The following is a 26,244-nucleotide window of genomic DNA, read 5'->3' on the forward strand; positions in this document are numbered from 1 at the left end:
AGGCTGCAGCTTACTTGCAGTCTCTTCTGTTGGCATCTGTGCTTTGGATCAATGGCAATATCTTATTTTTAGGAAAAAAAAAAATCAGGATAGAAGTGCTTGTGTGCAGAAGTAGAGCTACAGAGGGCCAAACGGTATATGTATACCCCCTGATAGGTGTAGAATTTGGGAGTCCATGGGAACCTTGCACAAAGGTGAGGAACTGAAGGGAGAATGACTGTGAAAAAAAAATCAAGGTGGATTAGTCTGTTAGTCATTACTATCCCATCCCTGGCCCCAGGGTGGTAATGCAACTTCACAGCTGCAGCAGACTATAGCTCTGCAGGGTGGAGATCTTATTCTGTTAACCTTTGGCATAAGAGACATGGAGGCTTTCCCCAGATTCCCAGTATTAAGGTCATTTTTATGCATTAGTGATAAAAATTGGATTAGTGTCTGAAGGCCAGAAGGTTCAAGGGTAGTGTGCAGGTGTCTCTTTCTCTGCTAATCTATAGTAATTAAGATACATAACATAAGCATCCATGCAGTACACAGGAATATAATAGATTGAAACTAGATGAAGACTGGCATTAGCACATGGCAGCTTCTAGTCAGTAGCCAGCAATTAGCAAGTTATAGCAAATCTTCACTTTATCTTCTGGAGGGCATTGCAAAGGATCCCCATCTCACCTGAAAAGAAAATAATCAGAGCAGTTAATCCTAAAGCTGGCCCATTTCTAACACTCTTGTATGTATTCACCCTTTATATCCATTCTCTGAAAGAACAAGGTGAAAAAATAAATGCTGGATTGGACACGTTTATTAGGGTCTTAGTGGAGTAAGGTCTGCAGAGTCAGCCCTTTGCCTCCATCAGCCATACAATGATGGCTCACAGGATCAGGGGTGCTGGCTTTTAGCAGGCTAGATGATGTTAAGGGGTAAATGAATTAGGTAAAAGGCTAGAATGGCAAAATGAAATATGATTAAAGCCAAGCTTTTCTTTTTCCTCCTTATTGAGAACAGGTAAAGCACACTTCAGGATCCATCATAAGGCCCTCTGGCCTTTCCTAGCATCTCCACTAAAGCATTCTTACTGGATATTTCAGACGTAACCAACTCCAGTCAAGTGGAAAAACTATTTTGAATCTTGGCTAGAATCAGGAAGCAATTTTTCCAACAGAAAAGAGATGTGTATGGCTTGAACTTGGTCAGGCTGAGAACATTAAATGCAACCAGATGAAATCTGCTTTGTGGTTGCTATTTCTGATCCAAGTTTTGAGGAATTCAAGGTAACAAATCTGTAGTTCCTTACTATTGATAGTGTCAGCTAAGTTCTTCAGCTGCTTTGCATTGTCCAAGACTTCAATCCTTTGGGTGTAGGGATTGTACCGAACAGAGAAAGGCCGAGGGATCGTTTGAGCAAATTTCCTGAGGCAAAAAAAACCACAAAAACATAAACAAACTTGAAAAGCTTATTTTTGCGGTAAGTCACTCTTTTATTGGTATATGAATTTGATGAGGAGAATAAGAAAATCTGTGAGAGGAAATAAATTAAATTTCTGCTGAGTGATCTGAGATCTACAGCATTCTGTAACACTCTTGAATCTGAATTTGCCCTTACTACAACTTTTTTTTTTTCCAAACAGGATTAATTATGTAATTGGCATGGCGACACTGCTCCTGGTATAGGCCAACTATGCAGCTATTTGGATTTGAACTTGAAAACCCCATTTTCCTTTCAGTAATGCAAAATATAAGAATCCCAATCCAAGTCTGCAATTTCTGGGAAAGTAAGGTCAAGTACCTATGCCACCCGGACATATTAAGGAACAAGCAGAATGCTAACATCTGGCATGGTTGGTAGTGGCTTTCAGGCCATTGCAAAGATAGGAGATGGTCAATGGAGTAAAGCAGTATTCTTGCCAACCCTTATCTGAAGCCTTCCTTTCTGCAAAATAGTTAATTCCATGGCAGACTCTGAATGGGATGACATGGTCAGAGCTATTGTTCCAGGCTCCTTGTAGACCCCAGCAGGATACTGGTTTATATATCTGTTTTGGATTACTGAAGTTATTGCTGAAAGAGGAAGGAAATCACGCAGAAGTTGATTATAGAGCCCCTGATTGTGACTCAGTATGGCAAATCCCATATACCCAGAACAATGGAGTACACTGGATGCCACCTCCACATTTCTCTTTCAGTTTATTCCTAATTAGTATCAGCTAAGGCCATTGTCTCACACTGCAGTGTGAGCAGGACACAAGGTGTGACAGTGGGGAAAAAAAAAGGTTAGCTAGGATGGAAAATTGTTTAGTGGTATCAGCCCAGTTTTTCTAAGGGGAGAGATGCACATTAGAAGACAATCTTTCCAAATCTCAGCTGAAGGTAAGATCCTAATCAGAAGATGAATGCCTTAAGATGAAAAATATTTTAGGTCAGCGTCAGTATAATTTTTCAGGGATGTTTTCCATTGCACACAAACACACATGGCCAGGTGCATGCCACAAACACAGGCACTGGATTAACCCCCAAACACTAATTCAATTTAATCAGTTTTCCAGTTTGGTCATTGAAACAATTAAAGAAGTTCCAAGATTGTTTTTATAGGCAGCATCTTCTGTTTTCTCAAAGAATTTGCTAGAATATACAGAGAAGAAAGGAACCATGTGTAGGCTATTAATAGCACAACACAGAAAAGAAGGCCACCTTTCTCAGGTATTACCCCAGAGAAAATCGCAAAAGGAGAAGCTATAGGCTTATGACAACTGAAGAAGCAACAGGGTGGGTAGCTAGGAAGACTTTGGAATTGGGGAATGTGGGGGCAGCAGAATATCCTGGATCTCTTTATGTGTTTATCTGTGAATGGGAGAGAAGGAGAGAGAAGAGATTGCAGGTCTGGGGCAAGTCCCTGTATGGCATCTCCAAGTGAAATATTTGTTAAGTGTGTACCAAAGCTAACCCCTAGTGGCTTGACTAATATCCAGAAACATAGTGGTGCTTTTCTAAAGAGAAACAGAAATATTGTTGTGAGGTGGAACCCAAGCTGAACAACACAGTCTGAGCCATTCCTGTTTCAAAAACCAGAACTGAACCTGGACTGTTATTTCAAAGTCTTGTTGAACTGGACCTGAGTCTGTATTTCAGTCACAGATGACTGAAAGATTTACTGTGTAGCCCTGTAGTCTTGTAAACACACTGCTGGTAACAAGCTGGAGGCTCTCTATTAAGCTAACCACACAAGCCTCAGGATTGGGATTATTAGGATTGCTTGGAGTTTTGTTTAGTTGTAATAGCAATTGTCTAATGACCATGTGGCTATTACCTAATTTGTTTCAGTTTTGCTTAATTCTGATTAATTGTGTGCTATTATGCCTGTTGTTAATAGTTTTTATATAGGCAAGAATAGCAAGTAGTTACACTGCACATAGTATTAATAAACTAAATCTGACCCTAAAGTAATCACAGAATCATAGAATGGTTGTGGTTGGAAGGGATCTCTGGAGATCATGTATTCCAACCCACAATGATGTAGCATAACAAAGCATCAGCATGGGCTGATACAAGAGGCCTTGAAGGTGTGAGCACAGGATGAAGCTGGGGGTCCCCAGGCTATCAACAACTCCCCACTGGACAGTTATTTATAGTAAAGCAAACTTAGGAGCTGAGAGGGAAAACAAAACAAAACCAACAACAACCACGACCAGTTTTAGAGGAAACAAAAGGGACAAATATTTTACACAAATTGTGAAGTGAGAAGCAACACAGATTTGCAGATCGATGTAGAGAAAGAGCAAGATGTAAAGCATGTTAGAAAACATAAAAATGGCCCCGAGGAAATCTTGGGCTGAGGAGGAAGAAAGAAAGCATCAACACCACCTGCCTCCTCAAAAAAGAGAGGAAGAAACCCCATTCATTAACATCACAGCCCTGCTCTGAAGACCTCAAACTTCTGATCACTTGACAACTCTACCCCACACTGTCAGACAGAAACTGTTGGCTTAAGACTCAAAAGAAAGTGTTAGGGTGAGCATAACTTCAGAGGAAAAGGAATAGATACTAGGAGATTTTTTATATTAGAACTTTTAACTATAGCATTGTTAAAGAGACTTGTTTTGCATTAATTAGCTAGCTTTGACCCTAAGTGTTAGTATCATTGCAACTGGACTAATAATTTTTTGCTGCATTTTGGTTATACAGATGAAACTCTAACAAAAAACTCTTGACTTCATGTATAAGGTATCTTCCCTTCATTGTCCTTAACAACATTTTGAGTGCAACAACTACTCAGTCTCTTTAACCAATGCACATTTTTTTGTAGTGTCTCCGAAAATATTACTGTCAATCCAAGACCCATTACAGCGATGGGATCCAGTGTATTGTCAATGGACAACAAACTGTTTTTTCTGTGGAATGACTGGATTACCTTAGCTTTTCTTTTGCATCTTTAAAACTTTCAGCAACGTAGTAGACAGGCTGGAACTCAGTAACAGGGTACTTCTGCACAGAAGTCTTCTCCAGGACAAGAGGCTGAATCTCAGGCTTACTTGATAAACAATACTATGAGCAAAAGGGTAAAAAATTTATGTCAGTTAGAAAGTGCTTGAATTTGCTGTGAAAGAAAGAGCTCTCAATGCCACCCAATTTCAGACAGGAAAGAGCTGTTCCTGTGGAATACAATGATAATGTCACCTACTAGGAAAGAAGCAGGTATGAGTCCCCTGTGTACACTGACACATTCACTAGAGCTCTTCCATGAAGTGTGACATTTCATACTACTTCTATGCACAAAATATGAAGCAAAATAAGAGTCTGAAGTCATTCAGAAATTTGAGCGACCATAAACTTCTTTGAAATGCTGTTTTATAGAACATACCTGCAGTTCCCCAAATGAAGACAGCAGTCCTGCACCATATGCCTTGAGTGAATCGCCTTCCTTACATAGTCCAAACTCCACTGTAAACCAATAAACCTAGCAAGAAAATTATACAGAAGCATACAATTAATGCATCATAAAGAGCAGGCGCACATCATTGATTTGAATATATTTGCAGTTTTCATTTCTATTTAAAATGTTGCCATGTGTCAAATATCAACTGTATAAATACAAAAAATATCCCCACAGACTGAAATTCTCCTGGAAGGGGCACAGTGCTAGACTTAGTGTGCCTGTGAATCAGTTCAGTTCCCTGACAAACACAGTTGTATTTTACTGTGCTTACATTTGTCAGCAGAGCAGAAACAATGAAACTATAGCAAGAAAATTTCATTTTGTCTGGCCAGCCCAGTTGAAGTCAGAACCTTAGCTGACAGAAGTTTGTATCCTGTTTCATACAGAGGTTGTCCAGCTGCAGCAGCAAGAGAGGGAATAAGCTATTAGTGCAATATTAAAGGAAGATGATCTGTGGCTTAGTATGATATCCTGGTCTGTCATTTTGAAGGGAAACCTGCTCTGGCTCAGAAGAACTACCTCATCTGTCAGAAACAGTACAGATGGTGCAATGGTTTGCCCAGGCACTGAGGATGCTGATCTCATAGACAAATCCCTCTTTTTAGTTGAAGCTTGCGACTCTGGGTCTCAGTAGTCTCAGAGTAGGATTGAGGGTAGCCACACTGACTGCAGAGTGCATCATCTGCCTGGGAAAGTGGAAAAGAAGGGACATTCACAGGTAGGACTGCTACCAAAGCTGCCTCCTGAGATTTCCTGTGGGGATGTAGTAACACATAATATCTTCTTGCCCAATATGTTTGTGCTGGAGGAAATATTGTCTAGGCTTCTGTGTTTAATCACAACTGTCACTTTGAATAAGGGGTGCCAAAGTTATTTTCCTTTAATGCAACTGTTTCAGGGTGGGGTTTTCCAATCATGGACTTCACTCCATTCCCATTCAACTCTATGGGAGTTCTATCAGTGCTTTCAGTGGCAGAAGAATTAAGACAACGCAGGGTGCTTTGGAAAACTGAGCTCTCATTTATTAAATTACCGTAGCAAGTTTCTCGATGAAATCATCTGGAGCTCCCAGAGATGCCAGTCCAATTTCCTGTAACAATAAACCATTATTCTTCAAGCTGTTTATTGCAAACATTCTTCCTGTCTCATCTTATGTAATTTCTCACATTTTAAATGTTACCATTGCTTACTACCACACACAAATGTTTACAAGACATGTTCCTATCATGCAACATCAATTTTAAACCAGAAATCTCTCCAGAAATGAACAAAAGGTCCTGTCCAAATGTCATTTACAAGGCATGATCCTTTGTGTCTGGTACAAAGCCCACTGAGGTCAAATAAAATTCTCTTTTTGCTTTGACAGGCTTTTGATCAAGTCTACAATGCACACCCAAGAGAATGATACAGTCAAAAGGAAGTAAATCAATCACACCTACACACCTGAAATATTTCTCTTTGTTTGAACAGGCCCTGATTGCAGGAGTTTTCCTGGAGCCTTGAATGAGTTATTCTTTCTGAAGGACAGTGCATGATTTGAAAGAGCTTGTTCATTCTTGGCAGCTAATGGAGACTTTTCTGGGAGGCTTGCAACAGCTGGATTCAGAAGACAGCCACCCGAGACTGTATATAACCAGACACCTTTCTCAGTTTGTTCCAGTGAGGACTACAAAATGCAAAAATCAGAGCACCTCACACACTCACCAAGAACATGGGAGCAGCCATCACCATGACAAATCCTAATATGCCAAGATGCAGTAGGGCTTATCTTAAAGGAAATCCTCCATTCTGGGAAAGGACAGAGCCTGAGTGCAATATTGAGTGCTTAATAACTACATGAAGTTGCCTTTTGTCTTGTGAGCTGGATGTTACATAGCTCATTTTGCCTTCTTTCCCTCTGTACTTTTTTCCTTCTTCTCTCTCCTTCTGTGTCTGTCTGCCCTTCTGATTCTTTCTGACTTTCTCTCTTTCTGTCTTTTCATGTTTTCTGGTAAGATACAAATAAAAGTTTACTCCTTCACTTCTTTAGCTTTGTAAAAAGTTTGCCTGTAAAAAAACACCTCACACAAGACAGATGTTTCGTGTTTGGGTGTATAAGTTCACCTGAGTGATTTGTGTCAAGATTTCAAGCAATAAATAAATCAGCCTCAACCAATCTTAATATGCTTAAAGGTGAATCCACACCACTTCTTATAGCTCTTGGTTCATCCTCTGAATTAACTAGTCTCTTGTGTGATCAATTATAAAAAACAGTATAACCACTGAGTAACTTACCTGGGAAAACTGAGCAAAACTGGGATCAGCAAAAAGAGGCACATGTCCTAGCAGCTCGTGGCAAATATCACTGCAGGAAAACATGACATTTGAATAACTTTAATTTAGGAAAAGTTCAGCGATGCTAGATGAGTGCCCTAGAGTCAGAACATAGTCAGGAGTGCAGTGCCTTTGCTCCTATCAGCAAATAATGTTCAGGACTCACAGGAAAACATTTTGCTCTAAAATGATTCTTGTGATGGAAAGGGTCACACACTCCAGGGTTTTCAGTGCTTTCATCATCATACATCCCTCAGAGGAAAGATGATATATTATTCATTTTTCCTTATGGAAGAAAACCATTCATTCAACTGCCCACCCAGCTCAATAAAGCTCAGAAAGAAATCACCCAACTGAAGGGAAAATGGACTTTTCAGTCACAATGACAAGAAACCTCTTTAGATCAAGTCCAAGATACTAAGACACCATGGTGTCAACATGTACCACAAGAGCTCAACTCCAGTTCCTGTTCAGGTCTACAGTCTCCCACTGAGAGGTGGAAGCTTGCCCTTCCACTAGTAGGACTTCCTTCATTGCAAGTTGAAGCCGGCAGCTGGGCAGGCATGTTTGAGGATGGACTCACCTAGGGGCTTTTAGATTTTTCAAAGACAGAGAAGTGGTTTGGTGAGAAGGAAAGGGGAGAGGTATAAGATGCTCTCAGGAGGGCAAGTCTATGGAAGACATTTCAGCCTGGCTTTGTGCATGATGAGAAGCGGGTAAGGAGAAGCAAGGAGGAAAATCAGAAGTATGAGGGATGGAAAAATGGAGGGGAAAAGGAGGCTGTGGAAAGGACTAGGAAGCAAAGAAACAGTAAGGGAGGGGAGAAAGAATTACAACAATATGAAGCAGAGGAAGAAAATTGTTTTGAAAATAGCAAGTGGAAAAGGACAATGGACAGGGACAGAGAGAAACATTACAATATAAAACTGAAAAAGAGAAGGAAACAATGATCTGAGTTTCCTCTGTCTTGCTGCCAGAAACTTGCTTGCAACATGTTGAGTCATTCCTGCACAAGATTTCACACCACTGTTTGGGTGTTAATAGCCTTTGTACACTGCTCTCTTGCTTTCCAGCCACCACGCAAGCATGTCTTCAGTAGCAAAACTGTCTGATCAGTCCCATAAGAACTTGCAGAAGAGGATGCAGCTTGTTAAAAAGAGTAGAAATCTTCTGAAAATGTTTTCAGAAGAGAGCAGTTGCTTGGCCGCTCTCCATTAGCTCTGTTCCCAGGAGCACTCCAGAGTCCCACATGGTTATTATCAGTTGGGCTGACCCTGCTGTTAGTCTGCTGCAACTTTACACACTTTCTGTGTCAAAGTACTTACGGCTCTGGTGTGTACATGGGTTTGGACGCGTGGCGAATATACTGCGTAGAGTGAAATACTCGGAATGCCAGCCCAGCCAAGAAGTCCCGAGAGGAGAGCAAGCCTGCAACAGGACGCAGGCGAAATCCAGTGCAGGCTGAAGGGACAAAAAATGGAATCTTAAAAAGCAGCTAGTATGCTTGATTTTTCTTTGTCTAGATTCCTCACAGTGGAAGACATTTGTTAATTGTTTTCTTTGCTCTCCCTATGCCAAAGAGAGCTTAGTTGTGAGAGAATAGGGAATGTTCTACCCGTGTGTACCACCATCACAGTATCTGAGCATCTCTACCATCATACCCTTGGAAGTTTTAGAGAGGGAGCTGGGACACACAGATATAGTGATGTGCCCAAGCACCACAGGCCTGTGATAAAGCAGGGACTACTTTTCCATCTCTGGAAGCACCACCCCCACTGACAGTTGAGGCCTTTCATTTTATTTCAGTTTTTATATGCTTCAAACTTACTTTGCAAAAATTTTGAAATATCCTCAAGTTGTGGAATGTTATCCTCCTGGTAGCCACAGTACTTCTCCAGCAGTGGGAACACGTGGTTGTGCTCGTAACAAGCATGAGTTGGATAGAGACTCTTCAGCTCCCTGAAGACAGTGCCCCATGTTTTCTTTTCTTCTTCTGTGTAGGTGACTCGAGGAATAGGTTGGCCACTGAAAAGAAAATAGATACCCTCGATAGCAGCAACAGAGAAAATGTTCTATGCCAGCAGCATTATACTCAGGAGTTTTACATTGGCTGGCCAGGAGTTGCTGGTGCAGAGGGAGACTTGCCTTTTGTCTGACAAGCAGGTGCAAAAGGAGCCTCACTTGCCCTTAGGCACAAGCTTGGAAGTACCCTACTGACCTCAGCTGAGATACTGGCCTTTAGACAACTCCTTTTATTAATGTGGTAAAAATAATGTATTGCTTATTTGTGTTATCAAGATGTTATTCTAAAAATATTTGCTGGCTGATGGTTTCAATTTATTTGCATTTCTAGATATGGAGCAGCTGTTGTATTTCTTGCTCTAATACACATAACATCGATTGTTTTGTTACAACAGGGAAATGATCAGCTCCAGAAACCTGTTTCATGGAGATGCGGAGAAATTCTGAGCTGTGCTTCATGCTTTAACACATGCAGACTTAAGCCACTTTGATGCTATTTAATAATAAAAAAAGAGTAATTTTGAGTCAAATCCCACCCTCAAGCCTCCATGTCTTTAGCTCATGTTGAAGCTAGCAGGAATTACAAAATCACAAGCAATATAGTTTGGTCTCCTGTGAATAGTCAATTCCTTAGCAATAATGATAGGGCCATAGGTGAATCCAGCAGCTTTGAAAAATCAAAGGGGTTTAAGGAACTTAATAGGGTTAACATCACTGCTGGAATAATGCTGGAGCCTTCTAAGCCCCAGAGATCCATTGTTAAACTCTTGATGATACCCCACCATCTCCCACCCCCTCATTTTTCCCTTGAGCCTCAGGGCAGCAACTCTGGAGCACCATAATTTTCTATCTCTCTGTGTCAGCCCTCCTTGATCTGTGGAGCTTTAAACAGCATGTTGAATTATGAGGATTGCTGGGGGATTGTTGGCACTGGGGGATTGTTGGGCACTCCTAGTAATCTTCAGCCACTTTTAAGGGCTACAGGGGGAAGCTATGGCTTAAAAACCTTTCAAATTTCAATTAAAAATTTCAGGGAACAACAGGGCCAGAAGCAAAGAGAGGCAGAGGGAAGAGGCAAGCTAAAAGCAAAAAAACAGAGAAGTCAGGGAAATGAGGCATACAACAAAAATGACCAATAAATATGTCAGAAGAGAAGACAAAAGAGCAAAGGCAGAATAGAGAAGCGAACAGCAGGAGGCAAGAGGACAAAACAGGTGCAAGAGAAGGGACACAGAAGTGGATGAAATTCAAGGCAGGAAGAACAGTACGAGACAAAAAACCACAAAGCCACCTCACCTTTGTAGCTGACTTCACAAGCTAAGCATATTTGCCATTTCAGATACTTCCCATGAAGCCTGATAACTTTGGTTGTCCCTTTCCTCCTGCGTAGTCTCTGCATCTCTGTTCCCCCAGCTGGAGACACCCCTTCAACCTCTCCTCCCCACTGTAGACCCTGAAAGGCATGTCTGCCAGGTGTAGCACCCAGGGGCAAGGACATCACACATCCATCTTGGCCTTCCCAAATCAACACTCAAATTCACAAAAAGCATGTGCTTTCTTTCCACAAGCCCCAGAAGCCCAGATGTAGGCTTTCACAACCTGTTACTGGAAGATCTTATTGGAAAGTCCAAGAACTTCACACAGAAGGTGCTTTTGGGACATAGGTCCAGGTTGGTATAGGCCCTGTTTCCAGTGTGTCTGAGGATCTGGATAGAAGACTAAATATCAATTAGTTACATCTTGGAATATAATGGTTTCATCTTCCTAAGATGGTTTCAGTTTGAATCTTGGGAGGAGGAGGCGGTTAACATGTTTTTTTTCTCTATTTCTACATAGGATTTGATGAAAGCCTGAAAACTAGAGATCAGAATTTGCTATTCATTATGTAGGAAAGGTAAATTTTCTGTGGGATACCTATAAATGGACACTAGGTCCACCCACATATAGCCACAAAGCTTCATCCAAATTTTTTAACTATCAACTGGCCTCCTGACTTTTTTTTTTTTGCTTTCCATCAATCAGTCAAATTTTGTCTCTCATTTTGTGATTAGATTATTAGCTCTTTGGCTCAGGGACTATCTTTTCATTGCAGTCCTGTGCAAAGCGAAGCCCTAAATGTACAACATATGTTACTTTATTCTTTACAATCACAATTTTTGGCAGTCTCAGCAAGAATAAGGCCCAGTAGTACTGATGTAAATGTGTGAGTGGCTCTGGGAACAGAATTTTATCTCTTCCAGATCTGATCACTGAAAGCAATCAAGCAAGCCCTTTCTAACTGAGTTTATCATCTCCATTTATTTTTCTTGGGAAATGAGAGCTCAAATTGCTGATTGCAGCTGGGTCAGACATGATAAAATTAGAGTATCAGGAACTGGATTAGCATCAGAACCATAAGTTATTAATTATTTTAATAGTGTACACAGCTCCTGCTTTAATGTAAATGTAAATGACAGGCACTTCTCCCTTAGCCCTGGTTTAGTGGAGAGAATACCAGAAGCAGATTTATTCAACACTCAGGTCTTTGTAGTAGCAACAGAGTCTACTGCTCAATTAGACAACAAAGCCAGGGAAGAGGCGCATTGTGAGGAAAGAAGGGAGGCGATGTTATCTTCTGAACATGTGCCTGGAACAATTTACTTTTGTTTTACTGTGATTTGGGGATAAATACATGAACAGGAAGATTTAAACACATGACAGAGAAAAGACAACAGCAAAAGGATACTTATGGAAAACCAGGGATTGCCAGCAGCGTGAGAGCTTTAGGAAAGGGCAAGAGATGTGGGGTTGCTTTCTGCCCACACTCTCAGCACTCACTGCCTGTAGTTGTAGGCGATATCTGCAAACTCCTTCCTCCGGGCCCGGTACACAGGATCTTTGAACCCCTAAAGAAAAACAGCGATGGTCAGTTCCTCTGTAAATGCAGGTGGTGAACAGTGTTCCTCTCACTGAGCACCCTTGGGCATGGCTGGTGCAGTCCAAGAAGTGCAGGAGGACAAGTGGGGAAGCTGCCTTCATCCTGCCCAGCTCAGGTGCACCCTGCTTGCACAGGGAACTGCTCCTTCCCCATCTGCAAGGCCACCAAGTCAGTCATTCAGCCACAGCCTCCCAGCACCTTTCGCCCCCCCAAGTTCTTTCATTTTCTTATTTCCACGTGCTACAAAAAAGGCTAACATGCTTCTTTATAGAGTCAGCAAGGTGCTCCCACAGGAGCAATACACCTCATTAATGGCACTCAGATAACCAAGTCCTTTTGGTTTCTCAGGAAGCTTGTTGCAGTTCCTAGCAGGGCCAGGCTGGTCTAGCAAAACAGAGTTAAACCACATTAGAAACACACTGATCAACTCAGTCAGACATTTTAGGTGGATTTTCAGCATAAATTGTGCTTAAAGGTGTGCATTTTCAAACTGTTAGAAGAACAGTAGGTACTTTGCTGGCCAAAAAGCTCTATTTGGTCTACAAATTCAATCATTTGAAGGGATTCAATTACTACCAAGAACTTCTAATAGACCTTGTGGTTTGGAGCTTGACCTTTGCAGCTAATCAGCAATAAAACCAGTGATAAGGAATGTAATATCTAAATCTTCGTCTAGGATAGCCATTTTCCTGCTATTTCCTGCTATTTCCTGTGCCCGCTATTTAGACTGAGAGTTCCTCAGGGCTAGGAGTGTCTTCACCACCTAAAGTGGAGAAATGTCCTTCCAAGCTAGGACATAGTTCTGCAGGACAAACAACTACCCACTGGACACTGTGGCTGCTCACGAATGTATCTTTTAGTGGTGCATGGCACATCTGGACCAAAGGGCCATGAAACACAATGAAGTACAGGAGACAGCTGAAGTAGAGTGCAGATCTAAGAGTGTTGGTCAAAAAGAGGCAGCCAAGGGTCTAAAATGTGTGCTCTTCAAGATTAACCTGGCATAGAGGTATTTGTAATTAAATCCCATATCACTTTACTAAAACCACGAGCTCCTTTATTTTCTCTTTTTCTACACTCTGTGTACTGTCACACCTATTTACCCCAGCAGCTGGGTTTCCTTTTTAAGGCTTAACCTGCTCACTAACTAATTCTAGGAACTGGAGCAGAGATGCTTAATTCCTTTTAGTATCTTTTGTTGTTGTTGTTTTCCTTTTTCAAATACAGTCTTGGTCTATTCCCACATGACACACAAGGGGGCCATTGACTCAGTGTATCTCCTTTCATTCTGTCTTTCATATGTGACCACACTGAACATCATGAATCATTGTACATGATACATAACACATCTCAAATTAAGCAATGGGTAGTGAATGACTAATCACCCCATCTCAATTAAACTAATAGCAGCAATTTTTGTTGTGCTGCATGTAATTTATTTATAATCACCCTATCCCAATTAAACTAATAGCAGCAATTTCTGTTGCACTGCATGGAACTCAGTGTGTTTTGACAAATGAAAATAAGTTGTTGTTTGCTTGGAGAGGGAATAGAGGCAGAAATTATTCTTGTATCTGGAAGAGCTGTAAAACCACTGAACAAGTTGTTTTTATCAGCTAACCCGATGAACAGAACTTTCTGACTCTACCATTATAACCACAAACTTTTCAAAACAGAGACATTTTCTTTTGTTCTGTCTCAACATACAAGAATCATGTCAGATTTAAAAACCACATAATAAGGCACCAAGCTCAATCATGTGTATGTGATCAGAGATGAAAAAAACCAATCTTCCTATTACATCTCTGGTCTATGATATGCTGCTTCCAAAGTTTTTGTTGCTACTGATTCACAAAATGAGTCTGAAGTCATCATATCAGAGCCACTTGGGAAAACCAGAGGTGTCCTGTGGTGGTTCTGTGCTCTGATGATCACTATGACTTTTAAGGTCTCTTGTTGTTTGCTTAAATTAAAGCAACCTTTGGTCTGATTTTACTAGGGATTGGGCTGATTCTAACCCTGTAAACATGGTACCTTTCTGGTTCTAAACCACATGAGACTCAGGCTACTAAAGTTGTCTTAAAGCAAAGCATATGTAAATAAAAGAAACATCTGTCCCAATAACTAGAAACATGTTAAAAAAACAACAACAACAAAACAAAAAGCCAAACCAACAAACAAACAAAACAAAGCAAAACCAAAAACAAACATACAAATAAAAAACTGTGTTTCTTACAGGATGGTCAGCATCCAATTCCGCTCCATAGCTTAGGATCTGATTAGCATATCTGTCCAGCTCCTGAATACTTCTTGGGAACCATGGCACTGCAAAACAAAAAAAGAAATAGAGACTGCTATTCTTCTTCATTACTTGTTTTGGAACCTTCTCCTGGTTTTTTCCATTTTTTCATCATAAATATAAAGAAACATATGCAAGGGGCTAAATTCTTTGGGCAGCAAAGGCCTTTCCCTGTGGTAGGGGGCAAGAACAAACGCTGCAAATTGTCTTGAATTTGTGGCTGTTTTGCACTGTTGGAAGAACACAGAGCATCAGGAATGTCTAGCCCTTGGCGAAGAGTTGGCTTTTAATATTTATGATTTTCTGTTTATTATTCTGGTGTCTTGGCTTACCAAAATGTAGCAATTTTTTCCAGAGTATCCTTCCTTTCACAGTTGCTAGAATGAGCCATTTCAAAGGAACAGCACAAAACCCCACAGCAAGAAGGATACAGGATTATTTGACCCTCTGAAAATCTCTTTCTAAGACTTACTTGGTGGCCTCACTTAAGCTAGGAAGCTGAAATGAAATGATAAATGGCACCCTAATACCTCAGACTAGCATAGTATTACTGCAGTCATTATACAATAATGCACTAATTTAATTAACATTCTGGTTCTGGTTTTCTATTGGGTTGTAGCTCACATATTATATACACTTCTACGGCACAGTCAGGATATGAAATGGGACCACACAGCATGTAATGCCCCTTTACACAAGTACATAAGGTGGAGGGCAAAGAAGACTCACAGGGCTTTCCAGATGTGGCATTCAGATAGGGAAAAGCAGATATCAAGTGTCTGCATAGCAACTGCACTACAAGGAGAGGCTCTTTGCAGCTCGTGAGGTGCATGGAGCAGCCATCCCAGGTCAGACCTCCTTCCTGGAGTGATGGACACAGGTGTATTCACTCACTGGTCCAGTCAGTCCCCTGACATGTGTCCCCTCACCAGCCAGAGACCTGATGCACACGCACACAGTTGCTGTACTTTTGAGCCCTCTCATCACTTCTCTCTGCATGACTTCCAGTTCTTCCTTACTTTTTCTGAAGAAAGGGCACAAGACCTCCATCTGAGAAAGTACCCCATAATCAGACCCTGCAATCATGTCCTGTATGCTCTCCATGTTGAGTATAAGCCAGATTCATGGACTCTGAGGTTAACATCACCCAAAAGTCTGATGGTCCAAGCCCAGGGGCTCTGAGCAATCTCTCTATCAATTAAATGTTGCAGTTCATTAATGACTTTCTTGCATGAATGGGTGTCACTGGTTGAGTCAGTGCTTGGAAAACTGCTCATTCTCCTGTGTGGCTCTTTGCTCGGCTGGGAGCACTGCCACTCAGCCATACATCCCAAATTGATTTTGGGTTTTATGCTAAATGAACCTGATCCCCAACCACAGCTGCCGCATGACCTCCCTGCAGCTCCTGGCTGATGGGGCTGATCCCAGACCTGGATGGACCACCTACAGGATAAGAGGATCACTCTGTTTCCAGGACTATTCAGCCGTGCTTTTTTTGCTGAGCCTAACAACACAGAGGGCACTTGCGTTGCGGGGTTTCTGCAAGACATCTGCAGAGAGGAGCCAAGGCAACAACAGCAGATTTACAGGACACATTTTGGGTGGCTGCAGCTCAGCCCCATGTAGGGTGCTTCCTCCCCCGACCTGCTGTCCCACCACCAGCCTGTCTTTGCCCAACGCTCCCGCTGGGAGCCCTCAGATGTGTTCCAGGCAGGACAGGGAAAGCAGGCAGGAGAGGTCCCGGGCTCACCGGGCTGCTTCCGGCTGTGCCTCCCTTTCTCCCGACCAGCACAAGTGGGTTTTCGTCCCCCCTCCCCTTTCTGAGCTGCACACCCTTCTGCTTTGCCCTAAAAACCACACCTGAATAAGTCACTAGATGGCAGCAGCAGACCCAGAAGATCTTCCCGAAACGCCTTAATTTGCTGGGTGTACCTATCACTAGCTCTCCAGTTTCTCCAGAAATGCTCTCCCACCTTGCAGTTAGCAACATTCTGCACTTCCAGCCCCTTGAGTTAAACCAGTCAGAGGGGGTGAATAGAAAAAGACATGTTTGAGTCCTAGAGAGGAGTCACTACTCACACCGCATGAAGCGTAAGCACAACAAATCTTCCTGATTCTGTTTTCTATATGGGCAGCTGAGCACCAGGTTTATCTTCTGGCTCTGCCACTGAGCTTTGTGTGATGATGGGGGAATCACTTCACTGTTTCGTGCTTCAGACTCCACCCGTCAGGTTGGTGTAAGGCACACTGATAGAGGTTTTGGGATTGGGCACTGGACAAAAAGCTGTCTGGCAGCACCACAGCAAAGGATTTGTCAGTGAATAACTACTATTTTCAGAGACACATCATGACCTGCAGGATCCAGGTTGTGCAGACAGACTGATGAGGCTGAAGTCTGCAGTGGATTTCAGCAGCAATGTGTATAGGGCTTTGCTTCCCTGAATCAGAAACGTGGGCAGGGTTTGAATCATTGCAACTTCAAAAAGGAATAAAATGTATATATAATACCAACTTACTTTCATTAAATACATTTTATTCTCAAGATCCCCACTGTACTTGCTGCAGAGCTCATTATAAACTCTGGGATATACTGACTTCCAGGCTGGTGCGGTGTCAATCCCAGGCATGGAGGCAGGTGGCTGGTTTTTCTCTTAGACAGGAGAAGCACCTTATATTTTAGGCATGCAGACCCTATAGGTACCTAACCTATTTTCAGCAGATTTCTGCCCTGCACCCAGGTTCCCCCAGACACCAGCAGTAGCTAAGAGAGAGGAGCTCTGATCCGCAGAGCTGGATAAAAGGGGCAGGCTGTGAAAGGGAAATCCTCAGGATGTTTAGTACTATTTGCACAAGCATAGTGGATGTTAACTCGGGTTCTGGAAAGTCCTGAGCCTACTCAGCATTTGTGCAAACAAGAAATGAAGGTGCAGAGCACCGCCCCAGGGCAGTCACATTGCATCAAGTTCATACAGTCCTCATGCTAGGGGCTAGAGTGCAAGAAGAGGCTACTGGGTCTTCTGCCTAGCTGTGCTGTGCCAGAATGTTGTCCCTAGTCCTCCCAGCAACTATTTAAAAGATCAAATCAAATTACCCCCTGGCTGAATCTATCCCATATATCGTTTGTAACATCCTCCTCCAGCCCCATTTGCCAGACTCACTGTCTCTCTGCACGGCCATTAATGAATTGCCAGAGCAAGCTGCTGCAACACTGGGCCTCTGTGAAGGTCTGAGGAGCAAACGTGGGCTGATCAGTAATAAATATTGATTTGTCTGTAAATGAAACAGCAGTATTTATGGGATTGTGCTGAACACCCAAGTGGTGACCAAATTACCATGAGGTCAAATGCTTAGTAGAATGCTAATAAGCCATTTATATGAGGGGCAGCAAAGCAGGGGCAGCAAGGACTTCTGCAGAACTCCTTCATTTGGACCATTGTGAGGAGGGTCAAAGACAGGTCTATGCAATTTATAGCAGTTCGAGGCCCAGGTTTAGCCCTTTTTTAAACAGTCCCAAATGCTTTGGCCAGCCTCAGGGTTTAGAAAACAAGGCCCCTACAGAACTTCAGCCTCCAGCCTGTCTCAGAAATGCAATAAATTTTCTGCATTTCCCTAATGCTGCAACAGAATAATATTTAATTATTTTTATTCATATGCTCTGAGTGCTCTGCAGATACCCAGCTTGTTTCCAAAAAGAGCCATGAAGAGATGTACTGTGTTTTTACAACAAATCTTTCCATCTCTACAGAGGGGTTTTGGCCCAGTGACTGCTATCCCGTCTCATCTGAAGCTCTAAAACTACCTTTGTATGTATAACATTTTGCTGGTCTGCCCTCAGCTAAAATTACGCTGTTGATCCAAACTTCATATTTTGATGTATACATGGGAAACCAAAATTACATTTTGCTTTTTAGAGGGAAAAGACCCTATAAACAGCTATAGTGATCAGACCAAGAAAATAAATAAATAAATAAATAAATAAATAAATAAATAAATAAAAAGGGTGCTGTTCATTTATACCTTGCCCAATATACCAAATAAAGCACACACACGTGTTTAGTGCTAAGCTATACAGAAAGGGCAAGGCAAGAAATCTTTTTGACTGCCCACAGGACACTGTCCCAAGAATGGCACTGTGTGCTTCCTAGAAGAAACAGTAAAATAGGGATATTTTTCTCAAATCATGAACATAAGAAAAGTGAAGCCTTAGCAAAGAAAGGCTGAGAGTATCTAAAGCAGTGATGAAAGAATCAGTCAAAATGGATGTTCGGGCTGTCTTCAGGAGAAAACTTTTCCAGCCTTTACCTGCCAACTGGGAAAAGTGTGACAATGTCCCCATAAACCATAGTCCTGAGATTTTGCTCCCTGGAGTCATATTGCTCTCATTCTGTGTTTTATGAATAAAATATTACAAAATCACATCTGTGGATTATGACCAGATTTGCCAGGGCTCCGCTAGTGTAGCTGCCTCATCCCAGAATTTGCCACCCACAGTTCATAATCTAAGCAGGGTTTATTTGACCTTTTAAAATATGGCTCTTTAGGAAAGGGGGAAAGGGCAAAAAGAAATACCCATCTTCTCTTCTTCTCTTTCCTTAGCAGTAACTTGCTCCCACTTCATACTATTTATGAATTACTGAAACTAACAAACATAGGTTATCTTCTGAGACAGAAGGATATCGAGTCCTTTTTTGCAGCACTGACAGGATAATCTAGCTCAAAAAATCCTTTGATCAACACGGTAACATGCAGTGAAATCCTAATCCTACATCTGGCCAAAGGAGTTTTGACTTCTGTGAGGTCAGAATTTCACTCAGGGGTCTTTCTCGGCTGACATTTAGAGCTATAGCTCTGTGCAACTCTGGTCAATGCTTATACACAACTTTATTATTTAATAGTTTATTATTAACTTCTTAATAATAATTAGAAAAACAAAATAATGCCAACCCCTGCTAGGCCCTATATCTTTCTTCTGGAAATGCGAAAGCTCCCGAAAGAGAATATCCTTAATTTGATGTGATCATAAATCACCTAATCAACCTTTTGTCCCTCTGACTCATGAATGGAGAGAACTGACTCCAAAGAGTATCTGCTTTATTCTTTTTCATCTTCAAATGTAATGTCATGGGTAGGACACAAAGGAAACGGTAAAAGGATTACCAACACTGATCTCAAGAAGGTATTAATGTCCTTTCATGTCGTTCCTAGGAAGGAAAAGGAAGCTCTAGGCCTAAAGTATTTAAAGTCTGAAATCCTATTAAAATCACATCTGTTATCTCAAGAGGCATTTAAGTGTGTCTCAGACTGGATGCTGGGCAGCCACCCCTGTACTGAGCAGCCTCAGCTCCAGCAAAAATCTCTGAGAATTAGAAGCATGAACAGCTTACAAAATCTTTTCTTATTGCCCTCTAAAGGCAGAATTACAACTGATCTCCCTGAGATTTCTTCCAGGAACCAAGTTAGTCCTGCTCCCACCAAAGTGGGTGGCAGACCCTCCCCATTTTCAACAGCAGAAGTGAGGGGCATCCACAAGCCCAAAAAGTGGAGAGGCAGATAGATGATGTTGGACTTGTATACACCTTGTGAGGGACAGGTGGCTAGCAGGGGGGATGGTCACTCTGGGGGACTTTTCCTCCCCTCCTCCCATCTCATCTCAGCCCAGAGGTGCAATGTGTCCTGCAAGGACAGGGCTGCAACAGCCAGCAGCAGCAGACGATGATATCAAAATCAGAAAGTAAATCCAGGTGTTCAAAGGGGTGTGCCAGCCCAGGAGCTCAGGAGGGCAATTCCTCCTCCTGCCCCGTGAGGATAACATCGCTTCATACCAGGCTCTTAGCACATCAGCTACACCACAAGGTTTGTGCAAACTTGATTTGTGAGGTCTCAGAGATATTTGGCAATGGGGAAGACACTACAACAGCAGGTCACTGCCACTTTTTTTTTGTTATGCTACCCTTTACCAGCAGTTCCTGCCTGAATTAATAGAATCTAGAAGACAGCTGGAATTTGTGTAAAGAATCCATCGAATAAACAGTTTAGAAAGAGTCAGCAAATGAGCAACAACTGGTTTAATAACTAGTTAATTAATTGCTCAGCAGAGCAATAGAACCCTTATCTCGTGTAGTTACACACAGGTTTTATCTAATCTACTGGAGACATCCTAGAAAAGAGCAACAAGACTGGCCACAAACCTAGAAACCAGGTTCCCTGAGAAGAGAAGGCTGAGATTGGACAGGATACAACACCAGACACCAAAAAGGCTGGTCTAAAGGAAAGAGTATCTTCTGTTCCAGGTGTCAAAGGCAGGCAGGAGGAGAAGTCATCTGCTGTCAGTGCAGCATGTGAGACTGGGCCAGAACAGGGCAGCCCCGCAGTGCAGAGACATGGAGGTCAGGTAATCTCCAGCACTCAGGACACACAGTGGTTTAGCTAGTTCTACCTTTTGCCAGGGGACAGACAACATAACCCCTTGCAGAGCTTTCCTCCCCATCTTCTGATTTAAAATTTTATGTCTATTTTTAAGATGGCCTATCACAATTTTAACATACTCACCCATCAGTGCTGGGTATGTATGAACTGACTCTGAATGGACTCACTGTACAAGACAGCAAAGTTTAACTGGGTTCACAGAGTCTATGTATCACTTATAAATTAAAAAAAAACACAGCTTCTTTTCACCTGAGGCAGGCCCTGAGCTGGGACGCACAATGCACAGGCAGTGTCTTCAGGACACCCTTTTGGTGACCTTCCTTGGGACTCCAGGGAGACATCCTTCTTTAGGAGTGTGAAAGGCAGTCTTCAACAGGTAACATTTTTCCACAAAATGAGACTGTATAGGCTCAAATCTGCTGGGTACTGAACAGGTATGGATTTATTATGAGGATGGGGCGGGACAGAAAAGAAAGAAGATCAGTGCCTGAATTTCTCAGAAGAATTGATCTACAAGCCAAGTCAATGCATAAGCCCGAAGATTTTGCTGGAACTGTTCACCCTTTTAAATTGTGATTGAGTTCATGTGGATTTTTTGTCTCAGCAACTGGACAGATGTAGTGGATCCCTCATGGAGATCTTCGTTGTTTCTTTTCTTCTGTTTTAAGTTCTCATGTGGGCAGAGTTATTCCTTTGACTTACAGGTGTGTGTCAAGAACAAAAGTTGACATCCTGCATGGCTTATCAAAAGCTGTGTATCTAAATGCCACCTGTTTGAACACTGGGCAGAGACTGCAAGCAGAAAATAGATGTACCCACGACTTCCTGCAACCATTGCTTAGGGATTTGCAAATTGAGCCCTTAACCTGTAATCAAATCATCTTTTGATCCCTGTTAACTTCTGCATGTAGTATAATGAGCTACTGCAGTAAAGTTGTCTTTAAGAGACTGTGAGTACTGCCAACCAACCAGAGAGATGACAACATAACACCTTAACACCACTTCCTAGGAGACCTAGTCAGAAGCATGACAAAAGATGAAGCATGCCAGTTCACACCAAGAGAAAATCTTCATATGAAAGAGCTTACAACACAGGCAAAACGGGTAGAGAGAGGCAAATGCAGCCATATAGATCCAAGAGGAACTCCTTTGCTACCAGAAAAAAAAGGTCATTTAAATATGTGAAGTAAATATTCCTTATTAATATTACCCTTGTCGGTCTATCCTTACCAGTGTCCTTCTTCTTTGTTCGTGAAAGCTCATGGACGGTTGCTCCAATATCATTTCTCAAGGACTTGATTATCTCATCCAGTGCTGGAACGTTCTTGCCTTCCAAGTTAATGAAGAATTCATATTCATCTTTGTTGAGACGGGAAGGTCGAGATTCAATGTGGGTCAGGTTTATACCCTTTTCCTATGAGAAAGATAGATTTTGGTCACACGGGGTTTGGGGAAAGAAATATGACGTAAAGACTAACTAAAATTCATGTGTTAGTCAACAACCCATACTATACAATCCAAATAACTCAAAAGTAGAGACTTGGCTCTGGTGGTCACTGGACGGAGTGCTTTCACAAGAGGGAGAAAGACAAAAAGGAAGAATGAGAAGTATGTGAGATTCACCCTTGTGCAGAGCTCCAACATAAAGACTATGCGCTACATAAACCTTTGAAACAGGTGGAAGCAGGATACAAATAGAAACAGGTTTTGTATTGTAAATGGTGACTCCAGTACGGCAAGTACATAATGAAAGCTTGTCTGTGTGGACAAGAGCATTTCCCCAGGATCAACATGGTAAGTAGGCATTTCACCTGTAGAGAAACCTCTTGTGAGAAACTGAATGCTGTATTTATGAGCATCTTGAAAGGAGGTTGGAAAAGGAAGCAGCTGGGTGCTCTGTGAGATAAGTGTCTGCCAAGCCACTACACAGTCACCTGCAAAGCCACCTGCAACAATTTCCAGGGCTGTGAGCAGGTGTTGGGCAGAGATCCAATGGGAAACATGGATCTGCACCAAAAAGGCAGCCCAAGTTTGTGCAAATAAAAACATGGGTGTTTTAAATCATAGAATCACAAAATCACATCATGGCAGAGTTGCTGAGGCTGGACAAGGCCTCTGGTTCAGGCATGATCTGCTAGACCATATTGGTCAGGACTATTTCCATTCAGTTTTTTAGTATCTCCAAAGATGGAGACTCCACAAGCTCTCTGGGCAACTGCTCCAGAGTATGATCACTCTTAAAGCAAAGAAGTCTTTTCTTTAGCACAGAAATTCAAGTTCCATTTCACCAAATATCTTCTGACCAGCAGCGGTTCTTCCTAACTCTGAAGAAAGGGATCATTGGCAACTAACAGCCTTGATGACTATGGACAGTGGGTACCTGACCTTAGACATGCCACCATGTCAATGTGTAAAGCAAAAAGTAGCTAAAAATCCTGGGGTTTTGGTCACTGAAACACAAGTCTAGGAAAATCTGCCTTGGTTTATGAAAATATCGCTTTATCTTTTTTTTGATAAAAGCCTTTTGAACAGATTTCCATTGATGCTGACTTAACCATCTGGCCTTCCTGCCAAGCTCACACTGGACTGCATCCACGGCACACTGAGACCAGGTCTGGGCTTCTGTTCACTGGAAAGAATAGACAAGCCCCTGGAGGAAATTTGAAGCTGAAGATCAAGCACAGAAGAGTCAAGGAGCTCACAGACAGTGCTCAGCAGCCCTGAAGAAGCTATGGGTCTGCTGCTTTCAGGCTCAAGAAGACCTCAAACTACATGAGGTGAAATGATGGCCCTATTGGTGTCAGTGACAAACCCCCTGCTGCAGTGGGATCAGGATTTCATCCATGAAGAAATGCTGGAGGATCTACTTGTGACCTACAGGAAAGAAAGAGGGAAGATTTTTTTATATGCCTCCCTCTAGTCTGAGCTTCTCAAGCCTTTTAAGATTTTCTTTGCTCCTCTCAGTGCTTGCATAGTGCAGGAGGGCATCTGGCCATCAGTGGCAATGGCCTCATTCACTCCAGCACAAAGGGCAGTTTATTACTTGGTAGGAAAGAGCACACATGTCATTCCTCTGTTTCCTGAGTGTCGCACGCTACAAATGAACTTAAATTGTTTGGCTAGATACCAACACAATAAGTTGAAAAGGTCAAAAGCTCATTTGCCAACTGCTGCATTTGAGAGATGCTGTCCTGACGGGGACATCTTGGGGAGAGAATGGCGGCCAGTGTCCTCAGCCCCGAGGACAATTTGTTTTAGGCCTCTAAACCCTCATTTCACAAACAGAGTGCCCATTGTACCCTCTGCTTGGTGAGGCACAGGGAGGTGGGGCAGCCCAAAAATGGAAGTTCAGATGACTTGGGGCTGGAACAACTTCGAAAGAGAGCAGGAGGAGAGGGCTACGGGCCCCTTTGCCATGTCATGTGGAACAGTGCGCCAACATGAAGGAAGTGGAGCATCTCCCTTATGAGAAAAGGCTGAGGGAGCTGTGTCTCTTTAATTTGGAGGAGACTGAGGGGTGACTTTATTAACACTTACAAATATATAAAGGGTGAGTGTCACGAGAATGAAGCCAGGCTCTTCTCAGTGACGACCAATGGTAAGACAAGGGGTAATGGGTTCAAACTGGAACACAAAAGGTTCTACTTAAATTTGAGAAGAAACTTCTCAGTGTGGGTAACAGAACACTGGAACAGGCTGCCCAGGGGGGTTGTAGAGTCTCCTACTCTGGAGACATTCAAAACTCACCTGGACACATCCCTTTGTAAGCTCATCTAGGTGTTCCTGCGCCAGCAGGGGCATTGGACTAGATGATCTTTCAAGGTCCCTTCCAATCCCTAACATTCTGTGATTATGTGATGCTGTGAAGCTGGCACCTGGAGCCCAAGGCCATTCAGCTGCTCTGTAGAGCCACTCAGAAAGGTAGAGAGTGAGTGTAAAACATCCCTCAGCCCAAGTCTCACCTCAGGCACACTAAGCTGCTGCTTTACTTTTGCCTTGCACTGATGTGTTGGACTGATACGTCGGGGTTTTGTATTCTGTCTCTGTGTAGATTCACAGATCCTGTTTGGGCTTTCCACATCCTGCAGAGGCTGTGATAAAATGGACCACTCCTCAGTGGCCATGATCCCTTACTTGCGTCCCCCTCTCACAAATGTCCATCCCTGCCTCAGCATCCTTGCCCTGGAGATAGCAGAACTGTTGGAGAGATCACACAGGTACCTTGACTACAAGACTTTGTTTTTTTTTTGGCCAGGTGACTTTTCTGTTGTATCAGCTCTGCAACCTGGCTCAGGGAGCAGCTGCACAGATCAGAGAGAATGATGCAGGGGTTGGGAATGAAGAGACAAGCTGTGGGGTGGGCACAAAGCATGCTTAAGGTAGCAGGAGCATCAATGCCTCCCAAAGTATTGTCACAACCAAACAGAGTGGAAAAAGGGAAAGGAAAATCAAAAAAAAAAAACCAAAACAAAAACAAAAACAAAAAAACAGAAGAAGACAGGGAGGAGGGAGCATCACCTCCCACAAAGTGTGAAGCTGGTTTGCTGTTTATGTGAGAGGTGCCTGTAGCTCAGTGATGTGCAGAGCCAACACATTACCACCTTGTGATGAGGCTTCAGGACCTCACAACAGAGAAGCTGAAGGGAGAACCCTCTGGTGTGTGTTTTTGAAGCAAGAATTCAGCAGCATACATCCAAACAGCTGAACTGGCTCTCCTGTAGAAACATGCTTTCATATGCTGTGACTTGCTACTAAGCTCCCGATTTCAAAATATTTACAATGGCTCTGTTACTAGAGCTGTTATTCAAATCTTGATTTCATTCTAGTACAACTACTCCATCTAGTGTTTAATCTTCATAGTTTCACACTGTTCGAAACATTTTGTACTCCCAGTATCGCCAAATCTTGCAATTGCATGAGAATTCTCATAGTAGTTGATGTTTTATTTAAAGCTCCAACTTTTGAAGACAAATAGATACCTGAGAAAGGAGAATGGGTATAGTTTTTGGTTTAGTTTATTTTAAGTAGATTTCGATCTCTGTGTTTATCAGTAAAGCTTGAAATCTTGACAATGTATGCCCTCAAAAATGTTTTTGTTGATTTTATGCAACTTCATGATTTCTCAGCTATTTTTTGTTTACAGAACCTAGCTCCTAACCTAACTGGTTTTGGAAGATTTTGACTCTCACATGTTTGAGGCTGGATTCATGCCTGAACTATTAACATTGGTCTCTTCTTCCTATTTTAGAGCTGGTAGGAATCAGATGAGCCCATGGCTTGAGATCAAATATGTTTTTTGCTGGAATCTCCCCACCATTCATCAGCTTCAAAGAATTTGCA

The 26,244-nt window shown here is 42.3% G+C and overlaps 1 protein-coding gene across 1 annotated transcript in view; it reads right to left on the reverse strand.

The window, feature by feature from the left end:
* Positions 1-625: 625 nt before the first annotated feature.
* The window catches only part of PAH (phenylalanine hydroxylase), a gene marked incomplete at its 3' end in the record, with an annotated part of 41,027 nt that continues 15,408 nt past the window's right edge, over positions 626-26,244 (reverse strand). The window contains exons 3-13 of the mRNA XM_080363761.1: positions 22,135-22,318; positions 14,416-14,504; positions 12,080-12,147; positions 9,069-9,265; positions 8,566-8,701; positions 7,202-7,271; positions 5,961-6,017; positions 4,853-4,948; positions 4,403-4,536; positions 1,292-1,407; positions 626-669 (exon numbers count right to left, since the gene is read on the reverse strand). Of these exons, the coding sequence (XP_080219887.1) occupies positions 626-669; positions 1,292-1,407; positions 4,403-4,536; positions 4,853-4,948; positions 5,961-6,017; positions 7,202-7,271; positions 8,566-8,701; positions 9,069-9,265; positions 12,080-12,147; positions 14,416-14,504; positions 22,135-22,318 (1,191 nt within the window). The remainder of the gene's footprint in view (positions 670-1,291; positions 1,408-4,402; positions 4,537-4,852; positions 4,949-5,960; positions 6,018-7,201; positions 7,272-8,565; positions 8,702-9,068; positions 9,266-12,079; positions 12,148-14,415; positions 14,505-22,134; positions 22,319-26,244) is intronic.

The sequence above is a fragment of the Nesoenas mayeri genome, assembly GCF_963082525.1.
Source record: "Nesoenas mayeri genome assembly, chromosome: 1".
Lineage (NCBI taxonomy): Eukaryota > Metazoa > Chordata > Aves > Columbiformes > Columbidae > Nesoenas > Nesoenas mayeri.